The sequence below is a fragment of the Anopheles coluzzii genome, chromosome 2, assembly GCF_943734685.1.
Source record: "Anopheles coluzzii chromosome 2, AcolN3, whole genome shotgun sequence".
Classification (NCBI taxonomy): Eukaryota; Metazoa; Arthropoda; class Insecta; order Diptera; family Culicidae; genus Anopheles; species Anopheles coluzzii.
Window position 1 is genome coordinate 71,707,691 of NC_064670.1, and position 26,983 is coordinate 71,734,673.

The 26,983-nt window shown below is 36.9% G+C and overlaps 1 protein-coding gene across 1 annotated transcript in view; it reads right to left on the bottom strand.

Annotated features, from left to right (window-relative positions):
* Positions 1–1,635: 1,635 nt before the first annotated feature.
* LOC120948694 (eukaryotic translation initiation factor 5B) overlaps positions 1,636–26,983 on the bottom strand; it is a 31,305-nt gene continuing 5,957 nt past the window's right edge. Inside the window, exons 4-8 of the mRNA XM_040365317.2 lie at positions 20,420–20,496; positions 19,862–20,057; positions 19,695–19,802; positions 8,552–8,713; positions 1,636–2,338 (exon numbers count right to left, since the gene is read on the bottom strand). Coding sequence (XP_040221251.2) covers positions 2,231–2,338; positions 8,552–8,713; positions 19,695–19,802; positions 19,862–20,057; positions 20,420–20,496 — 651 coding nt within the window. The 3' untranslated portion in view covers positions 1,636–2,230. The remainder of the gene's footprint in view (positions 2,339–8,551; positions 8,714–19,694; positions 19,803–19,861; positions 20,058–20,419; positions 20,497–26,983) is intronic.

Sequence of the window (26,983 nt, forward strand, 5' to 3'; positions counted from 1 at the left end):
TTTCCATGGCAGAGTAGCAGTGTAAGTGAGCATTACGATAGAGGTGTACCGTGCCGCGACGGATAGGTCGTCGGACACCAGTATATTGCATGCTAAGCGCACGTAAATCCTACTTCAGTTTTAGGGGTATCCTATTCCACACGATAACCTATCACACACAGAGGTTAATGAGGCGACACATATTCGTCAAAGCAATGTGACGTGAAATTTATAATTATATTTATTTGTTTTATTTTTTTCATTGTCTGATGGTCTGCCCGAGTGACGTCAGCCATTGCAGCCAAAAACAAATAAAAAAAAAACAAGTTAATCCGCCGGATGGCTTTGATGGAAGTTGCTGACACCGACGCGCGCGTTGGCATCACAACGGTGCGCACAACACCACTGAACAACCAGTGGAAGGAAACAAAAATCAATACCGGATGCGCTTTCGCATTCAATTGTTGCTGTGCTCGATAGAATTTCGAGACTCGTGGGGCAGGAATTCAACACCCCACCGGAAGCGCAACAAGTACGCTTAGGTATGCGCGCGCGCGTTGTGTGTTTTGCGCGCATGTTGGTCAATGGACGGCACCCATGAGTTGTTGCTGACCGGGCGGGCGGGCCCCACGGCGTTTGCTGTGGTTGCGTTCGCCTGATGGCAATGGCAGCACCATATGCGGCGCGGTAAGTCGTTTATTTTCGCAAACGCAACACATTGCTGCTGCTATCGCTGGTGCTTTATGTTGCCTTTCTTTTACAAACTGTTGGTCTCTATGTAACTTGCGCATTTCATTGTTTAAGTTATTTGATTACAAGATTTGGTTGTCTATGCTTCACAGCTCCATGATATGCCAAACCGGATTGTGTGATCCCATGATACAGTGGTTAATTTGTGCGAATTAACAACATGCCCGTCGTGAGTTCATGTCTCATTTGGACATTCTCCCCGTAGCAAGGATAAACTATCCGGCTGCTTGGTACTTGCCAAGAAGTCTCGAAAGCCCTGTATAGGCTAGCATGACAACGTAGATTTTGCTACGCCAAGAATAGAAGAATAAGCCCTAGCCCTGCCCTATATGAAAGATTTATGAATGCCTTGAGTTTCATGAATCTCTAGAGATTCGTAAATCTTTCGTGATTAAGAAATTTTTTAAAGATTTATGAATTTTTGAAAGACTTGCCTCATACACTCTTGCCCAATAGCCCAAAAAACAACGTCTTTTTCGACGCTTTTTAAAACGCATCCAAAACAGTTATCTTTGCACTTATTTCAACTGAAACTCATTTAAAAGCGAGGAAAGAGATGTAAAATGAGATTTAAATCGGCTTTTGATAAACAAGTTTTAGTGAGTGATAACACGCAATGTTTAAGGTGGCATCAGTTCCCCCAAAATTAAACAAAAGAAACGTGTGAAACGAAATTGCCCATCATTTAGTCTCTTTTTTTCAAATTCGACGTAGTAAATATAATACTAATTGAAAAGCGAACAGTAGAAACATTGTTGTGTCGTTGTGTCTGTACTATAAATACAAAATTTGTGATATACATTTGCTGCTTATTGTTCAATCAATTGATAACTAAATAAAACTTACCATTACTAACCCAATCATACACGAATTTCTTCCATTCTGTAAATAAAACTTCGAGTGATGTCAATTGTACATTTTTACGAATCTATGTTTGCAAACAAGACGATACTGTATCTCTTCAAATCGACCTAGCATGAGCATGTGCTTTTCAATACATTGCTGCCTTCTGTATGAAATGACAATATTTGCGTATCGGTTCAATTTTGTTCCAAAATATTAAACATCAGTTTTGGCATATCATGAAATTACACATCACACCTACGGGGCAGTTTGAAACACGTTTCGAAACAATTGCACACAATTCTAGGAAGGAAACTATTACAGTTGCGCGTCAATACGCGACGGTGGCAGGGAAACGTTTTCGCAACAGGCAATGGAACATTATAATTAGAAACATGAAAACTAAAAGCTGTGAAACATGGAAACTCAAATGTGTAGTACATTAAAACCGATATTAAATTATATCCGATACACACTCGCACTTGCCGGACTAGCATTGATAGAGCAAGGCATGACTAATTTTGTGAAACATCACAATGGGATGGTTCCTTTTTGTGTGTACTTTGTGTGTCGAGCAAAAAGAAGAAAAGATACCGAAAATAAAAATAATAATATAAAAAACCAATATCTAAATGAAGGCAACGTCCATAGACACAATCTACAATATTTGGAAGGTCTTCTTCAGCTCCACCATAAGCGTCCAGTCGGATTTTAAAAGATCATCCCGGAAATAGTCCTTACAAGCATCGATGCTTTGACGGGAAATCTGAAAATAGAGAGAAAAAAAAACAACAACCATTCAATACTACAGCAAAGAGTTACGTGTAACGATATCAGTGAAACATAAGCAATTGAGGTTTTAACTCTCCTAATGTCAGCAATCATTCGTGATGAAGAGCAATAGAGGTCACACGTTCATTGACAAACACATTTATTGATTGATCATGTGGCTTCAATCGATAGTAGTGTCCTTGAACTGGAAAGATGAACCGGCAAACAGGGAAAGGGCGCATATTTCACCCCGAGATTCAATTCGCCGCAAACATTTCGGGTCAAATAACCAATACAATCTGTTAAATTACTCTATTTCATCAGTACAATAGAGCAATGAAGTATTCTTAAGTATGTAAAATATCATAAATCATATTTAGAATGGAAATATACATCTATGACAAAAACAAATAGTGCTCTTTTCATACACTAACAAACTTAGATCACATCACTTTATCTAAATCGTCGAAATCTTTTTTTAAAACATAACATAGCAACATAAAATAGAGAAAAATTTTATACAATAATTCCAATCATTCCAATCATTCAATTAATTTAAACCTCATTTCGGATTTTTTGTACTCAATTCATTATTTTCTAAAGCGAAAAGTAACAATAGCACAGAAGTATGGTGCTATCCTTGCAATCGGAACGGTGGGGTAGGACCGATGCTATGAATTGGTGTTGGTTCCGATTGACGTCATCGGTTGGAGCTGTTTCTGGTATGATAACCCCCACTCGGAAGCTTTTCCCAAATATCCCACCAAACCGCTACACCAACCACCTTCATGCTCCCAGTATGTACCCACCGTTTATACCCAGAATTGTTAAGTTCGACGTCACAAACTGTAATCCACAATATTCCACACCCAAACATGTTATTCCTTCCAGAACCAGCCCGCCGCCGGGTCGGTTATGTATCGTTTCGAGGTTTGCAAAAAGGTTGGGCTCGTGAAAACATAACGATATTTATAAGAAGATACTTGTGTGTACATAACATTGGCGGGCTTTGCTGTATGGCTACACAGACGACCAGATACACCAGGCCAGGCCCACCACCAACAACCCAGGAAGCAACCTGCTCAATTGTGCTGCGTTCCTGATCGCTGAGCTTAATATTAGTGGTAGGGAAATGGTGAGAACACTACTAGCAAAAGTTAGTACTAAATCGGCAAGGAAGCGAGCCCGCGCAAACGTCCCCGGGTAAAACAAGGACAGAACCGTACATAACATGACATGGGGCTCCGTGTGCGAAAGAGATCGAAATTTCGAAATGCACACAGAAACGTACATAGGCAGCCCTCGATGGTTGTGGTTATGCTTATGTACTACTACATTCACGGAGGGCAGATTCCCCAAAACCCCGCAGGAATGTACCGGAGGAAGGGGGATTGTTTTCGTGATGCGAATGCGCTCGCTGCTCGAAAAATCGATAAAATCCTGGGATTCGTGCCCGTGCCCGTGAAAGTAGGTCACTGGGATACGATGGCTGAACATTTGATTCACGCTTGCTTCGTACTGCGTAAAGGTGGCCCGGCCGCCTCGTATGAATGTTGCTTGGGTGAACTTTTATTTGAAATTGTATTTATTTATCTATGAAATAAGATGAATTAATAACTAGAACATTTTAAAGATACACTCTTTGGCTTACAGCAAAGAGAATCAATGCTATGATTCATTTATATCGAAATTATTTACGCTTTCAATAATATGTGTGACTTAAGCAATAAGGTATTTTCGGACCGATCCTCCTGAATAAGTTTTTGTTGTTGTGATGTTTACCGTTTTATATCCTATAAAATTCATTTTGCTTCGTTGATGAAAAAGTGATAATTCAAACCACGTCCTGTATATAAGCTATATAGTAAAGTCAGGAAAACATAACAACAGCCTGATATCCGTATACAATACGTTGAGCTATTTTTAGCATACATGCCACATCCCCTACTACGGCCGCTGAAATTGGAACTGGATTACGGAGAAATGCCGTTATAACGGGCTTGGGGTGGGTCCAGTTCCCTATCGAATACGGCTACCACCAGCACCAAGGAAACACAAAACAACAAGGATCGGGAGGAAGGTATTGAGCGAATATAAATAAGGCGAACTGTAGAGATATTTTTAGCTTTCAGCTAACCAGCCCAGCCTTCGTGGCAAGCCTATTCTATCAAACGAGCCTCCCTGGCAGGCTTGCTTGTTCCTGATGTTGTTATCCCGATGCTGCTTTTGCTATATGTTCAATGCCCATCGCGCTTCAATGCTGAGCTTTCAGGGGACGGCCTTGAGAGCACGAGGCTTGGATCCCACAGGATCCAACTCCCGGAAATGAGCCCCAACCTTCAACTCCCTGCTAGAAAATTAGGTCAACAATGACGTCAATGCTCGGTGGTGTACACTTTAACACAGGGGGTTGGGTTTATGATATTTGCAGTAGCGTGCCTCTAAGTACTTTTTAGACGATAAATTGTATTTTAGCAAGACTAACCAAAACCACATTTTCAAACCCCCAATTTAACACACAAATGGAAGTTTTTCCACTAAAACTTATTGTAAAGCAATATTGACATAAAAAAGAAAGAAATAAGCACATGTTATGATTTCAAGCTACGCTTGTCCACAATAGAATGTGGAGAAGATTTTAGATGTAATGATTAACAATCATCTATTTGTTATTAGATGATTGTTCGGATTTCCTTACTCATAAGGATACCTAATTGTGATGAACGTGGTACCCCGGGTTGTTACAAGCATTTTTTGTAATGAAGTACGTTGTACGTACGTTTTTTGTAGGGGAACGTTGGGCAAAATGGAAAGGTGGGGCGAAATGGTCACATGCATTATTGGCCAACCGTTGAACGTTTCATAACCTAAGATAATTGAAAAATTAACAAATGAATTGTTTGCTCATTTTGAAAAACGATGTTATTTTCACCGTCTCGAAAATAAGCTTTCGTAAGAATTTAACAAATAATTACAGAAAAAAAGGATGTGTATCTAGGCACATGATATTTATCTATGGTTTACGTGAAAAAAGTCACCCTTTTAATTTAATGTAAAAAATAAAGTAAAGTTTGTAAAATGTTTCACTTGGGGCAAAATGGTCATTCCAGTATGGGACAAAATGACAGGTAAATTATTGAAATATTCAAGCATTTTACTAAATTGTTCAACAAAACAGCCTTAAGTCCAATGTTGTGATGCGCCAAAATGCAATGCGCCTACTTTTGATTGCTTTTCATGAATAAGATGTTAAAGATTGCAGTCCAAATATCAGTGTAAAGTGGTTTATCCAATGAGATTCAGAGCAACATCCCTAACAGTGTCATTTAGCCCCTTTTTCCTATAAAATACAACCGCCATAATATATAATTTCTTACAATGTTTTAAAATATGTTGTTTAAGGTCATTATGGACAATCGTTTTGGTTAGTATTTACACTGTATTATATTTTTTTTAAGTTGAGTCTTAAACAGAGATAAATGTATTTCGCCGGATTAAAAATGGAAAGTCTAGTATTCAGATTATTACTAAGATACATTGAGTGGCATGTCTTGAACGTTGACTCAAAAGCTTAACAAATGGTAATAGATAAATAGATATATCAATTATTTACTACTTTATTTTACATGCAAACAAAAATTCGTTGCTTTAAGTCGATCTATAATATTCGTTACCTTCAAAAGTTATGAGTTTAGCCAGAAACGGGATATTGAATATATCATCACGGAGATTATTACATTGATTGAGCCAGGATGGGTGCGATTAATTGAAATTAATTATGAACGAATAAATAAATATCTTTTGATGGATAATTTTAAACGAAATAATTCAATTAGATCTATTTGAATACATGTATTCTATCGTAAAGGGTTTGGGAAAAAAACCCAGTAGGTTATTGTTGGAAGTTTCAGAACTTTCAAAACTGTTTTATTCGCAGTGCGTTGTTAATTGTTAACATTATTGCAACCTTTAAGAAATGCTCTAGAGCTAGCTAATATCACATTTCAATGGCGTGTATAAGCTTTTTTTTCAATGAACTTTGTATAGTTTGCCAGTATTTTGCCATTATAATAATATAATAAATCTTAAAATTACTCACAATTCGTTCAGCTTACTGCATAGCATTACGAATTTAATAAACATATACTATTTTGACTTTACACGGAAAATGTGTGCCGTGTTATTTCTGATAGATCAACACACGGGTTTTCCTTAAAGACAGCGCCAAGCCCCTGTGTTTAACGTCCTTCCTCAATGTCTTCCTACTGCGCATGGCAGTTGGTGATAGAGATCAATGCACCCGTGCGGTGTCAGTTGTTTAGTCTTCCATTGACGTCATAGTTGAAATGTATGTTTTGATGCAAAAAAAAACCCATCATTCCATTTACACCATTTACTTCTAAAAATATTACTTTATTATATTGTACTACACTACATAGCGCCAAATCTCTTTTCGTGTGGATTGTTCAGGAGTATTCAATTAAATGAGTGATATTGTAATGGATTGTAATTAATATATATTATAATATATACTTATGTATCGAATTTTATATATACTTATGTATACTGACATACATTTTGCAAAGCTTATTAACAATTTTTAGTTGATAAATGTGATACAAAATGAGGAATAAATAATATTTTGCTGGAACTTAAAGGTCATTTTGATCACATCGTTAGGTTCAACACGCATAAGCGGTTCCGCTTTAGGAACAGACAAAGAACTTGTTAACAGCGAGAATATGCCAGTGTACCTAAACGATGACGTCATTGGATCGATCGATAGTCGCACGGCGCAAAATACGGGTTGGTACTTGTATAAACAAATACAAATTGGATTTATTTATCACGCCGACATTTAAACAGCATTGGAATTGGAAATAGATACAGCGAGTCCTGTACAAGAGAAAACTCAAGGGTTCTAGTTCTATAAGTAATGGTAGACTATCGAGATTTCATCTAATATTTTTATGATAAGTAGACTTTCAAGTGTATTATTTTCAGCAAAATACACACAATATTTTATATTTTCTATGCCCAGGTAAAATTAAGCATGTTCTTGAAATATAATTGTAGACAAATTGTTTAAGGAATGGAAGACAAGCTGTAGAACTATTCAAAATGTAATAAATTAATTTATATTCATACCCCAAATAAAGAACATCAAGACAGAGAGTGTGGCATCGGTGCAAATGGTCACGGGAATCGATGACCTATTTTAGGTGAACATCCTGCTAACGTTGGTTAGGTTTGACCTGATAACTCACTTTCGGATGACGTCAGTGAATAGTGCAGCGTGTTTTACGTCATCAATATGCACTTCCCATTTCCAACACAACACGGCTTAGTAAAATAAGTTTGTTGTTTTTTCTTCCCACCATCAATATATTGGATTGTATAATAATAGATACTGGTGAGGAATAAATAAACAATGCTGTAATTACAACTTTAATATTACAAAATACGGCCGAAGCCGTAATAATGTGAATTTAAATAAAAATAAATAACTTCAACATACTAAAAAGTTATAATTACAGTGAAAACAGTAAACAGTTGTAAAAACTGTTAAAACATAATAAAATCATCACAACACAAACGGTCTTTTTACTATTCTTACACAACAACCGCCAACCAGCATCAGTAAAGAAACAATACTGGAGTAGCAATAAAAAAATATAGCAAAACATGGCCACACGTATGCCGGTAGCAATATATTTTCATCCGAAGTATTTTTAATACAGGTACACATGTTTCGTCAACAAAAACCTATTTAAATATCGAAAAAGTCGGGTTTGAAAAACACGCGAGTTATTTTTAACCATTCACCATCGCATTAATGAGGCTGCCCTTTTTCCAAATATAAGACTCCCAACCTTAATTCTAGCGTTGTTGTGGTTGGTAGTACTTGCTTGTAAAACTATACGAACAGGTAACGTTAGCAAAGCAAACAGGCGGATGATGCTATTACCGCTCTGGCTTAAAATAAACAACACGCAGTCGCAAAATGCATTAGAATCGCCTTTCACAAAAATAGATTCAAGGGAAACGTTATTAGACCAAACCCCCAAAAATTAAACAACAACATCCCAATAGTACAAAAAGGTAAAACATTCATTGATTTTTGCTGTAGAGCAGCGGGTCCAGCGTGAATTCAATAGATTGCGCGTATCTAAATACAAAGTATGATTTTAGCATTTGTATAGCTTACCTTACTAACTAGCATGTCGGTTTCATCGAAATGACGACCATACATTTTAGGTGTCTCGCCTGGTATGGGTTCAATTTTGAGGCACACTTCTTGTCCTTTTCGAGCACTTTCCAATTGTTTATGGTTAGCTTCGATCGACGTCACGACGCCTATATCTGTAAACTGTAATTGAAAAGAAACACACTTTTAATCCACGAACTATACATTTCGAGTCAAGTAGTATAAATAACAAATAAATAAATATAATAAGTATATAATATTTTTATTCCACTCATTCGTGGGGTGACACGCATGCGTGCATACACACCAAATACACACTAATAAAATAATTCGATTTTAACATCTGAAAACCTAAATAGATTTTCTATTGTCTTCAATGCGAATGATTTAAAGAAACGGACCGTTTCGCAATGTATTTTATTGGTAAAAATCAGATTAGACGCCAATCTCAATGAGCTGTAAAACAGGTGGAAATGGTTGGGGTAGAAACAATGTGAAAAATATTATTGGTAATGATAAACCGTTAGTGCAATATCCACGTGATATATGTATATGTACGACCCTGCTAATGATAGGGCGTTATCCATCAATTACGTTACTACATTTGACAGGTTTGCGATTACGATTTCTTACTTGACGAAAGGAAAGTTTAACTTAACGAAAGGAAGCGGCATCCACAGTCTGATGACAGCTCCACAGTACGCTTGCAAAATTCTCCTAATCGATTGCAACATTCCCCTATATGATTGCAAACTTCCACAGCTTGCTTGCAACATTCCTCTAAGTGATTGAGCTATTCCCTTATATGATTCGAAACCCGGTATATGGAGGGTATATATTTTGTAGACTTCGTTCAAAGCTTTTTGATCAAAAATATGTAAAAATCTTATTGTAGACATGCCTATTGAAAATTTAATCTTGATTGTGGGAAATAATTGCACGATATGTATTCAAATAAGCCCTTCTTTTGAACAATTAATTACTACGCGTACCACTTCTTTTAACGCCACGGACTACACGTAGTCAGCGAACCACAGGATGGAGACTACTGCATTAGCATACATTAGGTTAACCCATTACTGCCCGGGTGTATAAAAAATTGATTTAAATGACATGAAACTTTTTATTACACTAAGGTTTCTGAAAAAAGGGACGAACAACTTTTTTTTTAGATGTTGAGATAGGGTAAATGTACCTATAGTGGTGGTAGTACCAATAGTGGTAGTATTGCACTAAAATGCGGTCCATACGGTAAATTAAAAGTAATTAAGTTATTTTCGTCAGTGTGAAATGTTCTTTAGCCTTTTACAAAGAATTTAAAAGATAAATGGGACCATTCCGTTACTTCGTGACCGAAAAATCCTTTATTTTGTGAAATGTGTCAACATTTTTACAAAATCCTTAGGATTTCATAACGAAACTCATATTTCTGTTAACGTTCTAAATGATCCAATACCCACGCAATTACTAGTTTTTCAACATGACTGTTGTGAAATGTTATTGTTTTACTAAAATTATTGGTCGTTTGACCATATTTATGCATTTTTAGGTGTTTAAGTGTTTTTCTATTTTTTTTTTTATTTTTTTATAGTATAGGACCCTAAAAACGGTTTTTAATACGTTGTATAACAATTGTGCTAAAATTAAAAAAAATACAAATAACTAAAATTGTATTTTGCACAATTCACTGTTTTTATCCATCTCTTCAGGATTGGTCGCAAATCGCGATAAACGACTGTCCATATAGTTATGGTAGGCACTGTATGATGAACATAAATTATTGCGATACAATTTGGAGGATCAGGTTTACATATCCTTACTTAGTGCCCCGTAATACTACTTAAAGACTACTACTAAAAGACGAATTTCAAACTTCAATAAAAGTTAGCTGTAGAAATATTATATATTCAGTTAGTATTTTCTAATTAAAACGTGACTTAAAATTTCACTCATTCGAAAGGCAGCGTGAAATGTCCCTGAACAACGTGGATTGTGAAGTAATGCGACACACGGACTGAAAAGCTTGGATACCCCTGTCTTACAACATAAAAACAATATATTTTTCAAAGATAATTTGAAAATAAAAAAGCTTTTTGATCAAAAATATGTAAAAATCTTATTCTAGACATGCCTATTGAAAATTTAATCTTGATTGTGGGAAATAATTGCACGATATGTATTCAAATAAGCCCTTCTTTTGAACAATCAATTACTACGCGTACCACTTCTTTTAACACCACGGACTACACGTAGTCAGCGAACCACAGGATGGAGACTACTGCATTAGCATACATTAGGTTAACCCATTACTGCCCGGGTGTATAAAAAATTGATTTAAATGACATGAAACTTTTTATTACACTAAGGTTTCTGAAAAAAGGGACGAACAACTTTTTTTTTAGATGTTGAGATAGGGTAAATGTACCTATAGTGGTGGTAGTACCAATAGTGGTAGTATTGCACTAAAATGCGGTCCATACGGTAAATTAAAAGTAATTAAGTTATTTTCGTCAGTGTGAAATGTTCTTTAGCCTTTTACAAAGAATTTAAAAGATAAATGGGACCATTCCGTTACTTCGTGACCGAAAAATCCTTTATTTTGTGAAATGTGTCAACATTTTTACAAAATACTTAGGATTTCATAACGAAACTCATATTTCTGTTAACGTTCTAAATGATCACATACCCACGCAGTTACTAGTTTTTCAACATGACTGTTGTGAAATGTTATTTTTTTACTAAAATTATTGGTCGTTTGACCATATTTATGCATTATTAAGTGTTTAAGTGTTTTTTCTATTTTTTTTATTTTTTGTATAGTATAGGACCCTAAAAACGGTTTTTAATACGTTGTATAACAATGGTGCTAAAATAAAAAAAAAATACAAATAACTAAAATTGTATTTTGCACAATTCACTGTTTTTATCCATCTCTTCAGGATTGGTCGCAAATCGCTATAAACGACTGTCCATATAGTTATGGTAGGCACTTAAATATAGTTATATAGTTATGGTGACTTAAAATTTCACTCATTCGAAAGGCAGCGTGAAATGTCCCTGAACAACGTGGATTGTGAAGTAATGCGACACACGGACTGAAAAGCTTGGATACCCCTGTCTTACAACATAAAAACAATATATTTTTCAAAGATAATTTGAAAATAAAAAGATAAAAAGGCATGAAAAAAATAACGCACAAGGTACTTTTTAAGGTGCTATTTCATGGTTTTATGAATGGAAAATGTATGCATTAAGATGTACAGCGATTCAGAACTAAAATAGTCAAGGTATCTTTCCATGAATGAACTATGCTTCCACTGAGTGCGCGCATGCTGGAACAAAAGCGGTCTGGAACAGGCTGTCATGTAAACAGGACAAACAGGACAGAGCTATTACATCATGTGCACGGTTTTTTTAACGAGAGAAAAGATAGCTCAACGAGAGCAACTGGTTTTATAGAGGGAACAATCAAGCGTGAGAGGGAGAAGGAAAGAGATGAAGGGAGAGAAAGAGAGAGAGAGAGAGAGAGAAAGAGAGAGAGAGAGAGAGAGAGAAAGAGAGAGAGAGAGAGACCAGATGTAGCGAGCAATAAACAGCACAAAATATAAAAAAGCGATAATATAGAAAAATAGCAACATTCCGTATATTAATCTTTTATTTCTCCCGAATTTTCCCGAATTTCTTAGGAGAGACTTTCTAGCCTGATTTGTCAATGAAACCCCTGGAGTATAAACATACCCGGGGGTGGCGCAATACACTCACACAATGACAAGCTTCAAATGAACTGAGACAGCCACAACCCAACTGAAACCATTCATAACACGTATCGAACGAAAATTGCTCTGAGTGTACCGTAGGAGAGCCGTTTTCATTCACTAACCATGGAAGGAAAAAAAACATCATAGAATGTGCGCACAGTCGCACATTGTTCATCGATGTCATCTTGCCACTATAAATGTAATAAAAAAGTAAAGTAAAGCACCTTCTAATATAACAAAATTCGCTCTACCATCCTCATCTAACGTGTTGTTCAAATTGGGAAAATCCGTTTGGAGATGATAAATGAAGAGCTATTTTAAGATAATATTCGAATGAAAAATAAATCTCCTGCAGTGTTTAGCTGCCTAAGGGGCATCCGAATACGTTTATTTTCGTTCACCACCAGTCTCGCACATCCGGGGACGGTGAGTATGTTTGAAATTTACGAACGAACACCATTCATGTAGATTTATGAATAATATCTGTGTCAATGCTTAAAACTAATTTTGCATAGTGTATAAAACTGATTCCACAAACACTAAACACAAGAAAATGCAAAGCAAACATCATGCAACTGATTAAAGATTGTAACTATAAAATTCAAAACGTTCGTCTCTATCTACCTCTGCAGCATTGTTTAGTTTTATAAATCATTGCCTGCACACTGCGGAAATCACATGCAAATTCAACGAATCTATTATTTAACACAAAACAAAACATCTTGCTAGCAGTTCCGTATTGTTTAATGGAACAGATAACAGAAATTCTTCGAACATTGGACAACGGGAACGCCCATGTACTTCTAATCACTACTAGACATTGGGGTGCCAATGTAGAGTTATAAAATCGCTATCTCGTTATTCCTTATTTTATCAGTGTGTATACAAATAACAGCGATACGTAAACAACAATACACTCGTACGGAAGTAAGCTATATTCGCCTAGTAGACGAAAAATTTTCAAAAAGATGTCAAATATATGTACTGCACATTCATATTTTTGCACAAAGTGAAGTGAGCTTGGCTTTCTTTGGCTTATTGTTACCATAGCAGGATAGTCAGTCCTACGTATGGGGGCATGGTCTATTCGGGGTTTGAACCCATGACGGGCAATTGAAAATGATGATTGTTTTCATTATTATTTTATAGACTCAATTTATCCTCAATTAACTGGGTAGATCACGATCAGATCAGATCATGTGAAATGTTTCATCTACTATGAAATCTACGATCACACGGCTTTGCGGAATAAAAAAATAGTTTGAAAAAATGACGTTTATGTGAATTATTTCACAATTTAACAACATTTTTTACATTTCATATAATGAAAACAAATTTAAAAACATGGTGTATGAAAATACTATAATGAGGATCTGGTGCTAATGTTATAATGTAACAACAATTTGATGTTAATAATGAGCAATAAATTGATGACAACTTTTCATTTTGTATTTTTTTTATCTTGAATTTTCAAAACTAATTATTAGTTTACAATTAACATCTCCAATCCTCGAACTACATACAAAGCATACTTAAATAAACTAACCACTTTTCTTAGTTGGAACGACAAGACCGTATTGCTTAATTATTGTTTTTATTTACTTTCGAATTGGTTTCAGTTTCAGTAGTGCGCTACAACTCATTTATTTTGAATTAATAACAATTTTGGATATTAACAAATGTAATAAATTCTTATCCAGTATCACATCCTTAGGGGTTTGTTCTTACGCACATCAAATCTATGTGTTTCTTCTATTTAGCATTATAGCTTAGCACAGCTTTATTTGGTGTACATTGTCAGTTTGGGGGATGGCCAGAGCATTTTGCCATGCGCATCAACGTTTGCTGTTCACGGTCTGTGTTTATGGGAAAGAACCGGTGGGGCCAGCAAATTGTGACGATATGTTTTGTTTTTCCCTTCTATTGCTTAGTATGCTAGCGTGCAAAACACACGACACGACCGACTCCATCCACGTATTGTGTGGCCATGGTCGGACATAAAGATCGTTTTGAATTGCGTAACACATGTGTCAGACTGTGATGAATATCAAATCATCAACTACGCTAGATCCCATCGGCACTATGTCACGAAAATTTCGTATGGTTACCATGACACGTAGAAATACATATGGAAGTAGAGTAGATAATATGCCTAGAGGCATACGATGATGAACGTTTTAACGTTTTCATAGATCAGAAATTATTTCAGATTCCTTTGCTATAGATTGATGCTCCAAGAGAACCAATCGGTTGTAAGGTTCACACGCTCTCTTCTAATTGTTCTGGGTTTGTGTTTCTTGAATTGTTTAATCCAAAATACGTATACATATGTATATACGCCATGGACTGACAATAAGTATTGCGATAAAATGTTTTGAGCTGATTTACTGATTTGCGTATACATTAGCTCTGTCAAGTTACTGAGTGTATTACGTGTTTTATTGGTATTCGCCCTACCACATTCGTATTCGCCCTAGCGTTGTATGTTTATATGTTCCGTTACAATCTATTTGCATGATGTACCCATCTAGTATTTCAATATAGGGCAACATCTATCTAGCTCGTGTAAAAATTAAACCTTTATAAAATGTTATAGTTTAAATTGTTTCCCTTATCATAATCCCATTTTACTTGACCTCTTGTGAGGACAACGCCGGACAGGTCCGAGTCCGACATATAGCTCGAATGACTTTGATCACGTAAGTATCATGTGCCTGATCACGCAAAATATGTACGTGCTTGTATATTGTACATTGTATATTTGGCTGTGGGCAGCACAAAAATCACGATCACTGTAACTGTGTAACATGTGACAAGCGGTTAACATAATATATAATTTCCTTTGAATCCAAACAACTAAGAAGGAAAGAAACGCCAAATCTAATGGACGAAGTGTGTGGAGAACTCACTATTCAGTCAAGGTGGAGTGCTGCATTACAAAAAATCCACCCCAAGCCAACAACATCCGGTGACTGGACGTTGGTTAGATGCTTTGGATCAAGCATAAACTTGCACAAGAGATCTGATACCAGCGCAAATGCGCCACATTCAATCAGCTACCTGTAGAGCAAGCTCCCGTAGGGCAAGAAAAAGTAAAATCAAAACAGGAAGCGCTGAATCGTCGATTGGTTGTTTTAGTTATTTCATTCCTCTTTTGTACACTGCGGATAGTTTATACTGCTTCATTTTTTGCCTTTTTAATGGACTTTATAAATATGGAAAATTTATATTATACAAATGTATTTTTATGGCTCTGTCGATTCTGCATGCCTGTATTCATATAAACATTCAAAAATTCCCACTAAAGAAAAACGTACAATAATTTTACCGAGCTTAGATCATCTCTTTCGCCTACATATCTTTTCGACAAAATTTATCGAAAAAAGGAGAGATTGAATTTCAGGTAGAATTACTAGAATTACACCTGTTTCCATCTACGTTCGAATCTCGTGCCGTTTGCATCGAATCGCAAACCGCCTGCTTCGAATCGCATGCCACTACGATCGAATGCGTGCACCCATGGTTGAATCGCGTGCCAGTACGGTTGAATCGCGTTCCACTATGGTCGAATCATATGCCACTACGATCGAATCGTGTGCCGCTACCATTGGATTGCTGAAAGCAAGAGCGTAGTAAACTGTTTGTTTACGTTTGAAAGCTGTTTCTTTCTTCGCCGACGGCATTTCATTTGTAAAATACCCATAAAAGGTTCTTATTCTCTGATTATAGGTAAACCCCAAGAATATTGGTTGAAACCAAGGATTTTACCATCAACAACGAACACCGAATATTAGTTGAACACAAGGATTTTACCATTAACAAGGGACCACGATATTCGTTGATAACAAGGATTTTACGTGTAATCAGTGAATAACTGCCTTTTATTAGTACTATTTTACAAATGAAATGCCGTCGGCGAAGAAAGAAACAGCTTTCAAACGTAAACAAACAGTTTACTACGCTCTTGCTTTCAGCAATCCAATGGTAGCGGCACACGATTCGATCGTAGTGGCATATGATTCGACCATAGTGGAACGCGATTCAACCGTACTGGCACGCGATTCAACCATGGGTGCACGCATTCGATCGTAGTGGCATGCGATTCGAAGCAGGCGGTTTGCGATTCGATGCAAACGGCACGAGATTCGAACGTAGATGGAAACAGGTGTAATTTTTGTTTGATTTAAATTCGAAATAACCATAAATTAACAGATAACCATCTCATTGTATACTAGTACCAATAATTAATAATAGGTTTAATGCCATCCAAAACGAATGATTCTATAGTTCTAGTGGTAACACAAAAATGCACCGTGTTTTAGCGTGTGTAACGCGACCCCCACGACTCAATAACATGCCCGTCATGGGTTCAAGCCTACAATAAACCGTCCCCACCGTAGCAAGGATTGATTAACCGGCTGCGTGGTAATGAATTAAGTCTCGAAAACTGTATGGGCCGGCATGTCCGCGTAGGGCGTTACGCTAAATAGAAGAAGAAGAAGAACGACCTCCACTGATAAATTATTCAAAATATTGGAAAAAGTGGGGTTTATTATAGTTTTACAAAATTTTGATGATTTTTTGTGTTATTATTCATGATTTACGTTACAATTCATATAATTGCTCCGTTTCGTCCTCACTGCTATTTTCAAACGAATTAACAATTATGTCATCCTCATTATTACAATCTGCATAAATTGAAAATTCCAAATTGGAATAAATTCATAAATTCCATTGCAAATGAAAAGTTACTACCCGCGCATAACGACCCCTCAACCTGATTTTGATCATTTTTGACCTAAAAGGCGGTCGTTTTACACGCTAAAATACGGTATATAATGTATGTCTTACCACTTCTACTTCCATTCATTACCTTTACATTAGGACACCTGACCTCAGACAGACAGTCAGACAGAGAAAATGTAAACGTGAAGTTAATTACCAAAGGAAAAGAAGGAACATAAGAATTCAGCTCTAGTGTCCCGACTACACTATCTCTATCACGCCCTTGGAAAGCATAACGTAGCGCTGGATCAATAAAAATGAATATAAATGTATGAAGAATTAGATGAATAAGATATGAAAAAAAACGATTTGTTATTGTCAATCAACTGAATGAATTCGCTTCAAAATTACATATTCTATTGAGAACACGTTGCAATAAATAAAGCACAACGGCGACGGGGACATAACAATAAGCTGTTATTTGCCAGTTTTACTTGAAACTAGCAACTGATTTAATAAGTTTGACACACTATTGCCATTGTTAAAATAACCCTCTCGGTTACAAATAAAATTACCCTCAGCAGTTAAAAACTACAAAACTTAAAAAACTAAATATTGTTTGCAACTTTACCTCATCGTAATTTTACAGTTTATACTTTCAAGAAAACATAATTTATTTTATACGAACATACATTCCATCTGCATGACTCCACGTACAACTTAAAAGTATTCTGAAATCGTCATTTGCGACTGGTTTTTCAGTTCAACTTCCTTAGGTCTTAGGGCCGTGGAATGGGAAATTATGTCATAATTGCATAGTATGGCATTATAAATCCATACCAATGCATTGCACAGTTGCCAGAATAAGACACATTTAACGAGCATCGGAAGTGAGGGGAATATTCATTCACGCTATTCCAGCCAACCCCATTCAAAACAGAACTTTTCATTCACACAACGTTCGTAGTAAAAATCGTTCCATTGAGAAATCCAGCAATCGAACGAAACAGATGTCTCGCGAGTTTTTACGACCGGAACAACCGGAAGTACAGAAGGTCAGCCAGAAGGCGAGACAAGTAGATAAATTATAGATACCAGATACAAGCGCAAGCAGGACAGGCGATCGGAACGGATACGGAATAACACGAACATGTACTTTTCTAAATTCCATTCCATTAGTTACCATCTCGTCCCATTGACATAGGCCGGAAGTAAAACAGAATAAGAATAACACCAACAACCGATTACCACAGCAGTAAGAAGAAGCAGCTCAAAAGTATAGAAGAAGAATGAAGAAACCTGCCTCGTAGCATGAGCGGAATAGTTCCGGTCGAAAGCGGAACAACGATCAAAACCACCCTACCCTGCCTTCCTTTTTACCTCGGCTTTCTTAAATGAAAGACCGGAAGAATAACATCCGGAAATTATGTTTGGTTCATTCCTTCTTGTCCATTCTTTTGCGTGCGTTTGTTCGCTTATTCGTTTGTTGGTTTGTTTCCGATTTTATCCCCCACACGCTTAACTACAGAGGCTTCCTTTTTCTTCCATACGACTCCATACAACGTTTAGAGGAAATGAAGAATTTACGATCAGCTGCGGTGCTAACGCACGATACAGAATGCGAAGCATATGTTTGCTTCGGATCTCGTTATTTACCCCTCCCGTACGGTCTTACTACTAGCCACTTCCTTCCGGTCGGACTGTTGTTTCCCCGGGTACGCATAGAACACAAATTTGCGTGACTTTACGTACACATGTGTCTAGACTGTGGGATTCATACAGCAGATGATTTTTTCTCATTGATTTGTTTTGTTTCAACAACTCCGTCAGATCATTGTTTCACAATGTTTGCTTTTTATTTCATTGCATTATCATTTAGCCTTTTTAACCCTCCAAAAACATGATTTTTTTTTATGACAACACGAAGTAGATATATAAACTCATTTCGTAATGCGCAAAACGTTGTTTGTAAAAACATTTCTGGCGCTTATCAATCAAAGTGTTGACAGATTAAAAAAAAGTTACTACTGTAAGCAGATTTTATTTCTAATTTTATAGAATATTATGCTCTTTTAAAATGAAATGAAGGACATAGTATCTACCCGATTAAATCAAGTAAAACTTGTTTAATCTAATATTATTAATTTTAAATTATGTTTAAGTTGTGACTATTGCTCATTCGTCTGCTAAACCGAATCAAGCCTTTCTCTGCTAGAATCCAATTGGGATTGTCATTAGTGATGAGAGCTCCAGATTGGATTCGTGAATCCACTCCGACAAAGACATTCTTAATCCGAAACCGACTCCGAAATAAATATAGCTTCGAATCCGACTAATCCTGACGAATCGTTCAGCAAATTGAAATGTTTGGTATTGAATTCGTTTTATTACCATTCTTGACCGGCAAAACCCGTATATTGAGTTTTCCAATGTTTTCTGGTTGTTTCCAGATTTTTATTTTGATAAATCTCATGATTTATTGTTTGCTTTCCTAATATGTTTGATTCTGAGTTGATCGGGATTCGAATCCGAAAGCAACTGGATTTGGATCAATCCAATCAAAAATAAATAATAATAATAATAATAATAATAATAATTCTGTTATTGTATTTTAGTACAACACAATATGATATTGGTGTAAAGGTAAAAAATTTACATACCTCTTTGCTAGGCACTGTGATTGGCGTACCTTCCTTGACGATACCAGCCTCAACCATCACACCCATCACGATTGGGTCACGACTGTTAAACACACACTGGGGTAGAATCTGTAATGAGATAGATTTTTTGTTACCTTATCGCCCCTTTAACAAACTCATCCATTTACCTTTAATTTGCAGGGGAAAACAGCGATGGTTTTAAATTCGTCTCGTTTGCGCTGCTTGATTTCTTCACGATAGGCCATGAATTTGTCAAACAGATGGTAAATGATATCCGCTTGGAAAATTTTTACACCCAAATTGTCTGCCAGATCTTGAGCATCTCTCTCAACCTTCACATCGAAAGCTAATATAGTAGCATACCTGGAAAGATACAATATTATCATTATGTTACGTATGGATACTTTCTCTTTGGAATTTGAAATGTTTAGTACATCTATTTTTTATTTCTGCATAACATTAGGCTTTAAAAATGTATTACAATATGTAGCGAGATACTTGATTTATTGTACACACTCGTCTTAAATCAAATAAGACGCATCTGTCAATCGCCCACTTTAACGAATGGTTAAGACGTGTGTGGCTCTTTTTTATATAAGAGTAAACATTTTACAAAAAGACAACAAATTAATTTAAAAACAATGTCACAACTTAATTTATGTTCAATTAACTAAGAACTTTAATCAACAGTAATAATTCCAACGTATGCTTAATCATTTACTTACTGATTTTCATGCTCCAACATGGTCGATGCTTTCATAACGTCACGTTTAACGACTGGGCCAATTCGAATGCCAGAGTACTGAAAAAAAAATACGCAGAATTTTACGCATGAGCCTGAGATGTTTTGCATCCTTAACATAACATAAAATTACAAAACACTAGTTCCTAAACTGTAGATCGTGTTTCAATGTAATATAAAATATGTAAAATATATAATATATTGCAATATGCAATATTTTCTAAAAATCAATCCCTTTCTCCCATGGGCATACTGCAAACCAATTCATATGTTAAATGTTCAAAACCTTCCAGCTACTTGCTCAGTACTATCTATCATACCATAAACGCACACAAACGCTCAAACAATATTTGTGAAAGTTTTGTCTCGCAATACACAATTCCACATTTGCTTAGTAACGCCACACTGGTTCTCATTTCCATGATAGGCAACAGTGCGGTGAGTACAGTGTAAAGAATACCTATTGTTTTACGTTTCCTGTCGTTTGTCGATACAGGAACATCAACACAACAACGCAATAACAATTTCATTTCCATGACCAAAACCAGTTCAAGCCAAATTACATTCCCGTGTTCGCGACCGGCTTTCGCGAAGCTTTAACCAGTGATCAACAAGCAAACAAACAGCAGTTCGACGGTTTGGCAGTGTTTCACAAGAATTGTTCGATTAACCTGAATTCCCATTCAACCAGCCAACCGATGTCGATGTTTGCTCATTGTGTGATGAAAGGCACCACAATAAGCCTTTTGCATTTATTATTAATTTGATTATTTTCAACGAAGAAAACTATTCAGAAAGATTTATTTATTTATTTCTTTATTTATCTATTTATCGAAACGTTCAACCGTAACTATACTATATTAACTCATTGTCCCAATTTTCTAGTAAATAAGTTATATCACATAAAACTAAATTCATTCTTACGTACATGTACTAATCATATTATACTACAATTAAAAATTCAATGTTATAAATAGCCACGGGAAATAATGTGCCACAAGCCACGAACTGGGACCACAAAAGCCACTTTCCCACAATTGTGACCTTGATTAAGCCAAGCGTGCTCGGGAAACGACATGGTAATCAGAGTTCATATTGTGTACTTAGGAAACTATCAAATTTATGCAATACAGAGCTAATATATATCGTGAAAAAGAATGATTGCCAGTTATAACATCAATCTACTTTATAGCCACAAAGTCCTACAGAAGTTTAGCTCTGCGATGAAATTTTTAATATAACATTTTAACAATACAATTAATTTGTACAAGTATCTGCGACCTCATATTTACGATCGTCGATTGGAAACCCAATTGACTTTCCACTCAAAGCTATGAGAATAATGCAATACTTCTAACAATTATCGTGCGAAGGTCATTAAGATCACGGTGAATCTTGCCTGTTGACTAATGTAGTCGTCTGTGACAAAAGGGCTAACGATTAAAAAACACAGTATTTTATACTCAGCTACGCGAACATCATGCTGTTGGCAATGTATCAATATATACATTAAAATGCAAGTATATTCAGTCTACTAAGCTATACCACTCTATTCCTCTCTCTCTCTCTCTACACATCACACAGAAAAAGTTTGAAGGCGGACTGGAGGTCCAATCAGAATATGACACAACTCAAGAATAAACAATATAAGTCTGAATTATTCAGGAGGAGGATGTAACGCTAATTCAAATTTCCTCTTACGGATTTCATAAAATTCCCATAACTCTCATAATAAGGAAACCGGATACACGCTAGAACGTGCTCATGACGAGAGATCATGATCGTGAAAATACAACCGAACACCACCACCCATAACACTTCTTCTTCGCGCTACCGGACCGTAACGTTGTTTGCTGTGTGTGTGTGTGTGTGTGTGTTTTTTTTGTCAGCTAAATACAGCCATTGACTAAAATGCGCGGATGAAGAAACAGGAAGAGGTCTGGAAGAGGGTTTTCGTAGCGCATGGCACAAAAAAAAACAAAAAAAAAAAACAGTGAATAACCCGCAGCCCACCAACACTTGGAAATAGCAATCAAACAAGGAGCCGCTCTCGCACAAAAAGAACTCTGAACGTCGGAAACGAAAATACTTTAAATTCAAGCGAGCCAACACGTCGTGTCTCGCACGGATGCACAAAGCGAAAAAGCATAGGCGTAAAATGATCGAAATCGCTAAAAAAGTACATAAGATATTTTGTTGTTGTGTTTATTTTCATCCTCTTTACAAACCACCAACAACACCATACTACGCAACGAATTCGGGCCGCCTTGAAAGTATTACCCTCTTGTTGTACAAACTTATTTAACAAAAGTACTTCACTCTTGTTTTTCTCTGCATACTTTATATGCTTCGCTCGCTCTCTCTTTGATTCGATATGTATTTTTTCGATAACATCACCACCACCACCACCTCTGTGAATGAAAAGTCACTATTCAATATCTCTGGCGATGTTGACGGTGGTAGGTAAAAGTCATGGCAGTGATTACGCGAAGAAAAATTGAGCTATCGCCATTAAAAGACACGGAACGCAGGGGGAATTTCCTTTTCTCATACGCACGTCTCGGACAAGGTACTCATTCACGAGCTAACTCGTTCCTTCATTCATGCACAAGCCCATTCATAACTACATGTTCGGGGAACGAACCAGTGCGCAAGGAGTGAATGACGATGGTGCTCAATGGCGGAGAGGGCGCGAACGAAGACAAGACGTAGAGATTGGGTTGGGTGGGTAGCCAAGACACGGTTACGGTGCACTGCGCAGACACGCAATACAGTGCGCGTTGTTTCCCAGCGGTGCTGCTGCTATAACCTACTGATATGCTACTAATGTTTCATGGTGAACAAACATATAATGTATTGCAAAGTAGACAGAGTTGCATCAACGAATTGATCTACTTTTAGAGCACGCATCTGCACCATTCAATTCTAAGAAAATTGCCATTTTTTAACCATAAATCACAATCATAAAATATATAAAATGAAGCCATTGAGTTGCTATAGTTTATACAACGCAAAGCTCTCTCGATTTCCACAACTAATGTTTAATGTTGTAGCACGCCCGGCATAGTGCAAAAGCAATGCGTAAAAGCAGATTATAAAAACACTCTGCACAAACCATAATATGAATGGCTTTGCATGCGAAAACTTAACTATACATGTATATAGTTTCAACATATTATTCTATAACAGCAAAGCCATGTTACACACTGTTTAAATTTCGCTTTCGTGTTTGATGATGAAGTTGATTCTGCGTTGATAACTTACAACACCAACTCGTTCGTAGATGACATCGAAGAAGAAAAAAAAACTCCCAACGTACAGCAAGGACATATTTATGTAGGTGAAATTATTTGCCCGACTATTGGTGGGTGAATGTAGAAGAGCTTTCAGCTTCAAGCTTGTACGGCTGTCGCCAGTGGAACCGATACCGTCGTTCCGTTGCCTCCCCTTTGCCGAGACATTTCATTTCATTCATGAATCGATGCGGTTGGTGGTTGTTGTGGTGGTGCGCCCTTTCTATTTCCCTCGCTCATTCATTAGACACCACCACAGTCGCAAAAGCCATCGATCCATTCACAATCTCGCTCGCAGTTTCAATAGCAGCAGAGCTACCTAACAGCCATTTGCCATGTTGAGCGCGACAAACCATACGATACGGTCTTTTAGGGGGCTGCTAGAAAAAAAAACACACACACACACACCAACATCAACTCACACATACACAAAGATAGACGCGGCATGGATGTCATGGTAAGCGTGTATGCCCCCGCCGCTGTATCCAATTACTTTCATTCATATTTCTTCCAACAGCGTTCCTGGCATCCCACGGACACTAAAGATAGCAGCGAGTTGCAACAACTGTGGCGATCATGCAACCAAGTACAGCCGCCGTGACGACTAGTTGTCTTGTGTTTCACTAGTTGGTCGGCGGTTCAAAATGACTTTGGACAAAAATCACTTTGTCGACAATAATGACAACCGGGGAATCATACTTGGGCAACAGTTATATAAAGGTATCCGGTTTAACACGGGTTTCGCATAACTCACTCACACTTTAGACACTACAACCGATGTGTGGTCTTTTGACCTACATGAAGCAGTGTCCAGAACCGTGTTGCTTGAGATGACAGGTGGATTTTTCGGTGTGGAAAAAAGAAGACAAAAAGAGAAGAGTAACCACAAATCTAGAAGAATTGTTTGATTTGATAAGATTCCGTTTGAGAGAATATTTAAACACACGTGGGATATTTAAACTTCTACATTTACATTTACAATGCCCAAACAACTTTAGTGCTAATATTTCCTGTTGGGATTGGTACGGTCCAATCTGGGGCTTTTCGCCTCGCATGGAAATTAAACGCTCCTACTAGACGGTCACATTCAAACCGGCTAAGTTCGTTATTCTCCTACGCACCGCTTTTGAGTAATCTGCGGTAAATGACAGCACCGATGATGGCCTCCTTCGCGATTTCTCGAGAACACGTTAGGAATTGTAATTCTCTGAAGGTGTGCATCGTGATCTGTCACCTCTTACCGCCCATGCAAACGATGCATAACTTTGGCATCTCGGATCGTGTTAAAAAAAACGCACAAACACAATTGACGGTTCTGTGAATGTCACTCCTAGGTCTGTATGGAGATTGCACACCAGTTGCTTTTATTCCGTGGTACACCTTCAACTCCCACTCGACTATTACGTGTGCTCAGGCTGCCAGTGGCAGCAGTATAGCAACCGATACGCCGATCCCACCATATCTGAAAAAGAGCAAACCGCACGGACGCAACTTTAGGATCGCGCTTGGGTGTGATTGATATGTCTCGAGTTACGATCACGATCTCCCACACCCAAGAGGGTGACAGGTGGGTTCCCCCTTACGGACAAACGACTTTCAAAGCTACAACATTTTTCTACCATCAAGCTTCTACGGAAATTAACACCACCTGACCACAAAGTCTTGAAACGATAGTCAATACATAAGATACATTAAGATGAGATACGCAGTCAACAAGTGCATATTCACAATCAGAAAAATCACATTTATTTTAAATAAAAAGGCACCCGCTAACGGGCACTGCAGTTAATTAGCTACTTTTTTTAATATAAGTTTAGCATAGATCATTTAAAGTTAAGGAAACAAAACCATAAAAGCAATCATCCGACGATATGTCATTTAGAAGAGTGGTAGCCCTTCTCCTATCATGATATTCAACACTTGCTAGTGTGGGTTTTGAGGTATGACATGACCAAACTATCTCTCGAGCAACCGATCATGTCTTCAAGACGCGCTCATTGTAATGTTGAACTGAGTATAACGATTTAACATATCCCTTGCAACAAAGATTCAACAGTAATTGCCATAATCGATGTATCTTCATCGATAGCCACAACGAATTGGCATGGACAAATTGTCTTCCATCACACTTTACGCACATTGCAACATTATTTATAGAATTTTAATATGTTAGCAAACAAAGAAACATAAGAATAGTGGCATTACTGTTTTACGTTTGCGTTGCAGTAGTGAATGAATGAATAACAAAGTTTATTTTTTTCGCATTTATTTTTTGACCATACTATAATTCGTTCAAATGTAAACTGCATTTGTATGGGATGGTTGTGCTCTTTGTGATGTGTTTTGAAATATTGTTTTTTATCTGTTTTGTTTTCGGCAAACATGGTAAACAATATTTTAAGACCGAAAAAATGGTCCACATGGACAAATGTAGCTCTTCATAAGGCTTAGTTTTTTTTCATAACGATAGACCTCGCCAGATTCTTCTTCTTCTTATTTGACGCACCAATCACCAATTTTGTCTAGGCCTGCCTGGGCTTGACTATCGGCGACTTATTGATTTACCCTCAGGTCATTCAGTCCTACGTGCTACGAGGGACTCATTCCCTACTAGGCTTGAACCCATGACGGCCAGAAAGTGATACGGTCTGACCACATTTTGTTGTGTGAGGAATTTTGGAAAATATACGGAATTAAATTAATGGAATTAACGCATAATCCTCTTCTTACACTATCTTTCAAGATATTACATTTGTTCGTATCATAGTTTTTCAATAATAGATCGGTAAGAACAAAGAACAAACCCATAGGTTTTAAAACCTATTTTTGATTGTATGCATTGATCTTTAAATTTATTAGGAACAGCAGCGACAACACAATTCTCTCATAAAAATTACGCTGCTAGAATAAATGCAGCATTAAAGTTCGTACAAGTTATCTTACAGTACTGCTCAAAAGCAACTGTAACATCAATTTATTGGGCCATTGTACATTAGTTTCCCTTCAACATAATTTTACTGCAGTATTTTATTGCATTAGAGGTACATTCCTATGTTCTAATTGGTTACTGGTTTTCTAATAACAATATTTCATATTTATACAAATGTCATACAAAAAAGAGAGTTATGTTTTTGGTACAAATTGAAAGCTTTAATTTTGATAATGATTATTTAACATGATAATAAATTCGATGGTCTTAGCAATACGCCCTATTTGGGCCGATTCTTCCAAATAACATTTTTCATTACTTTCCA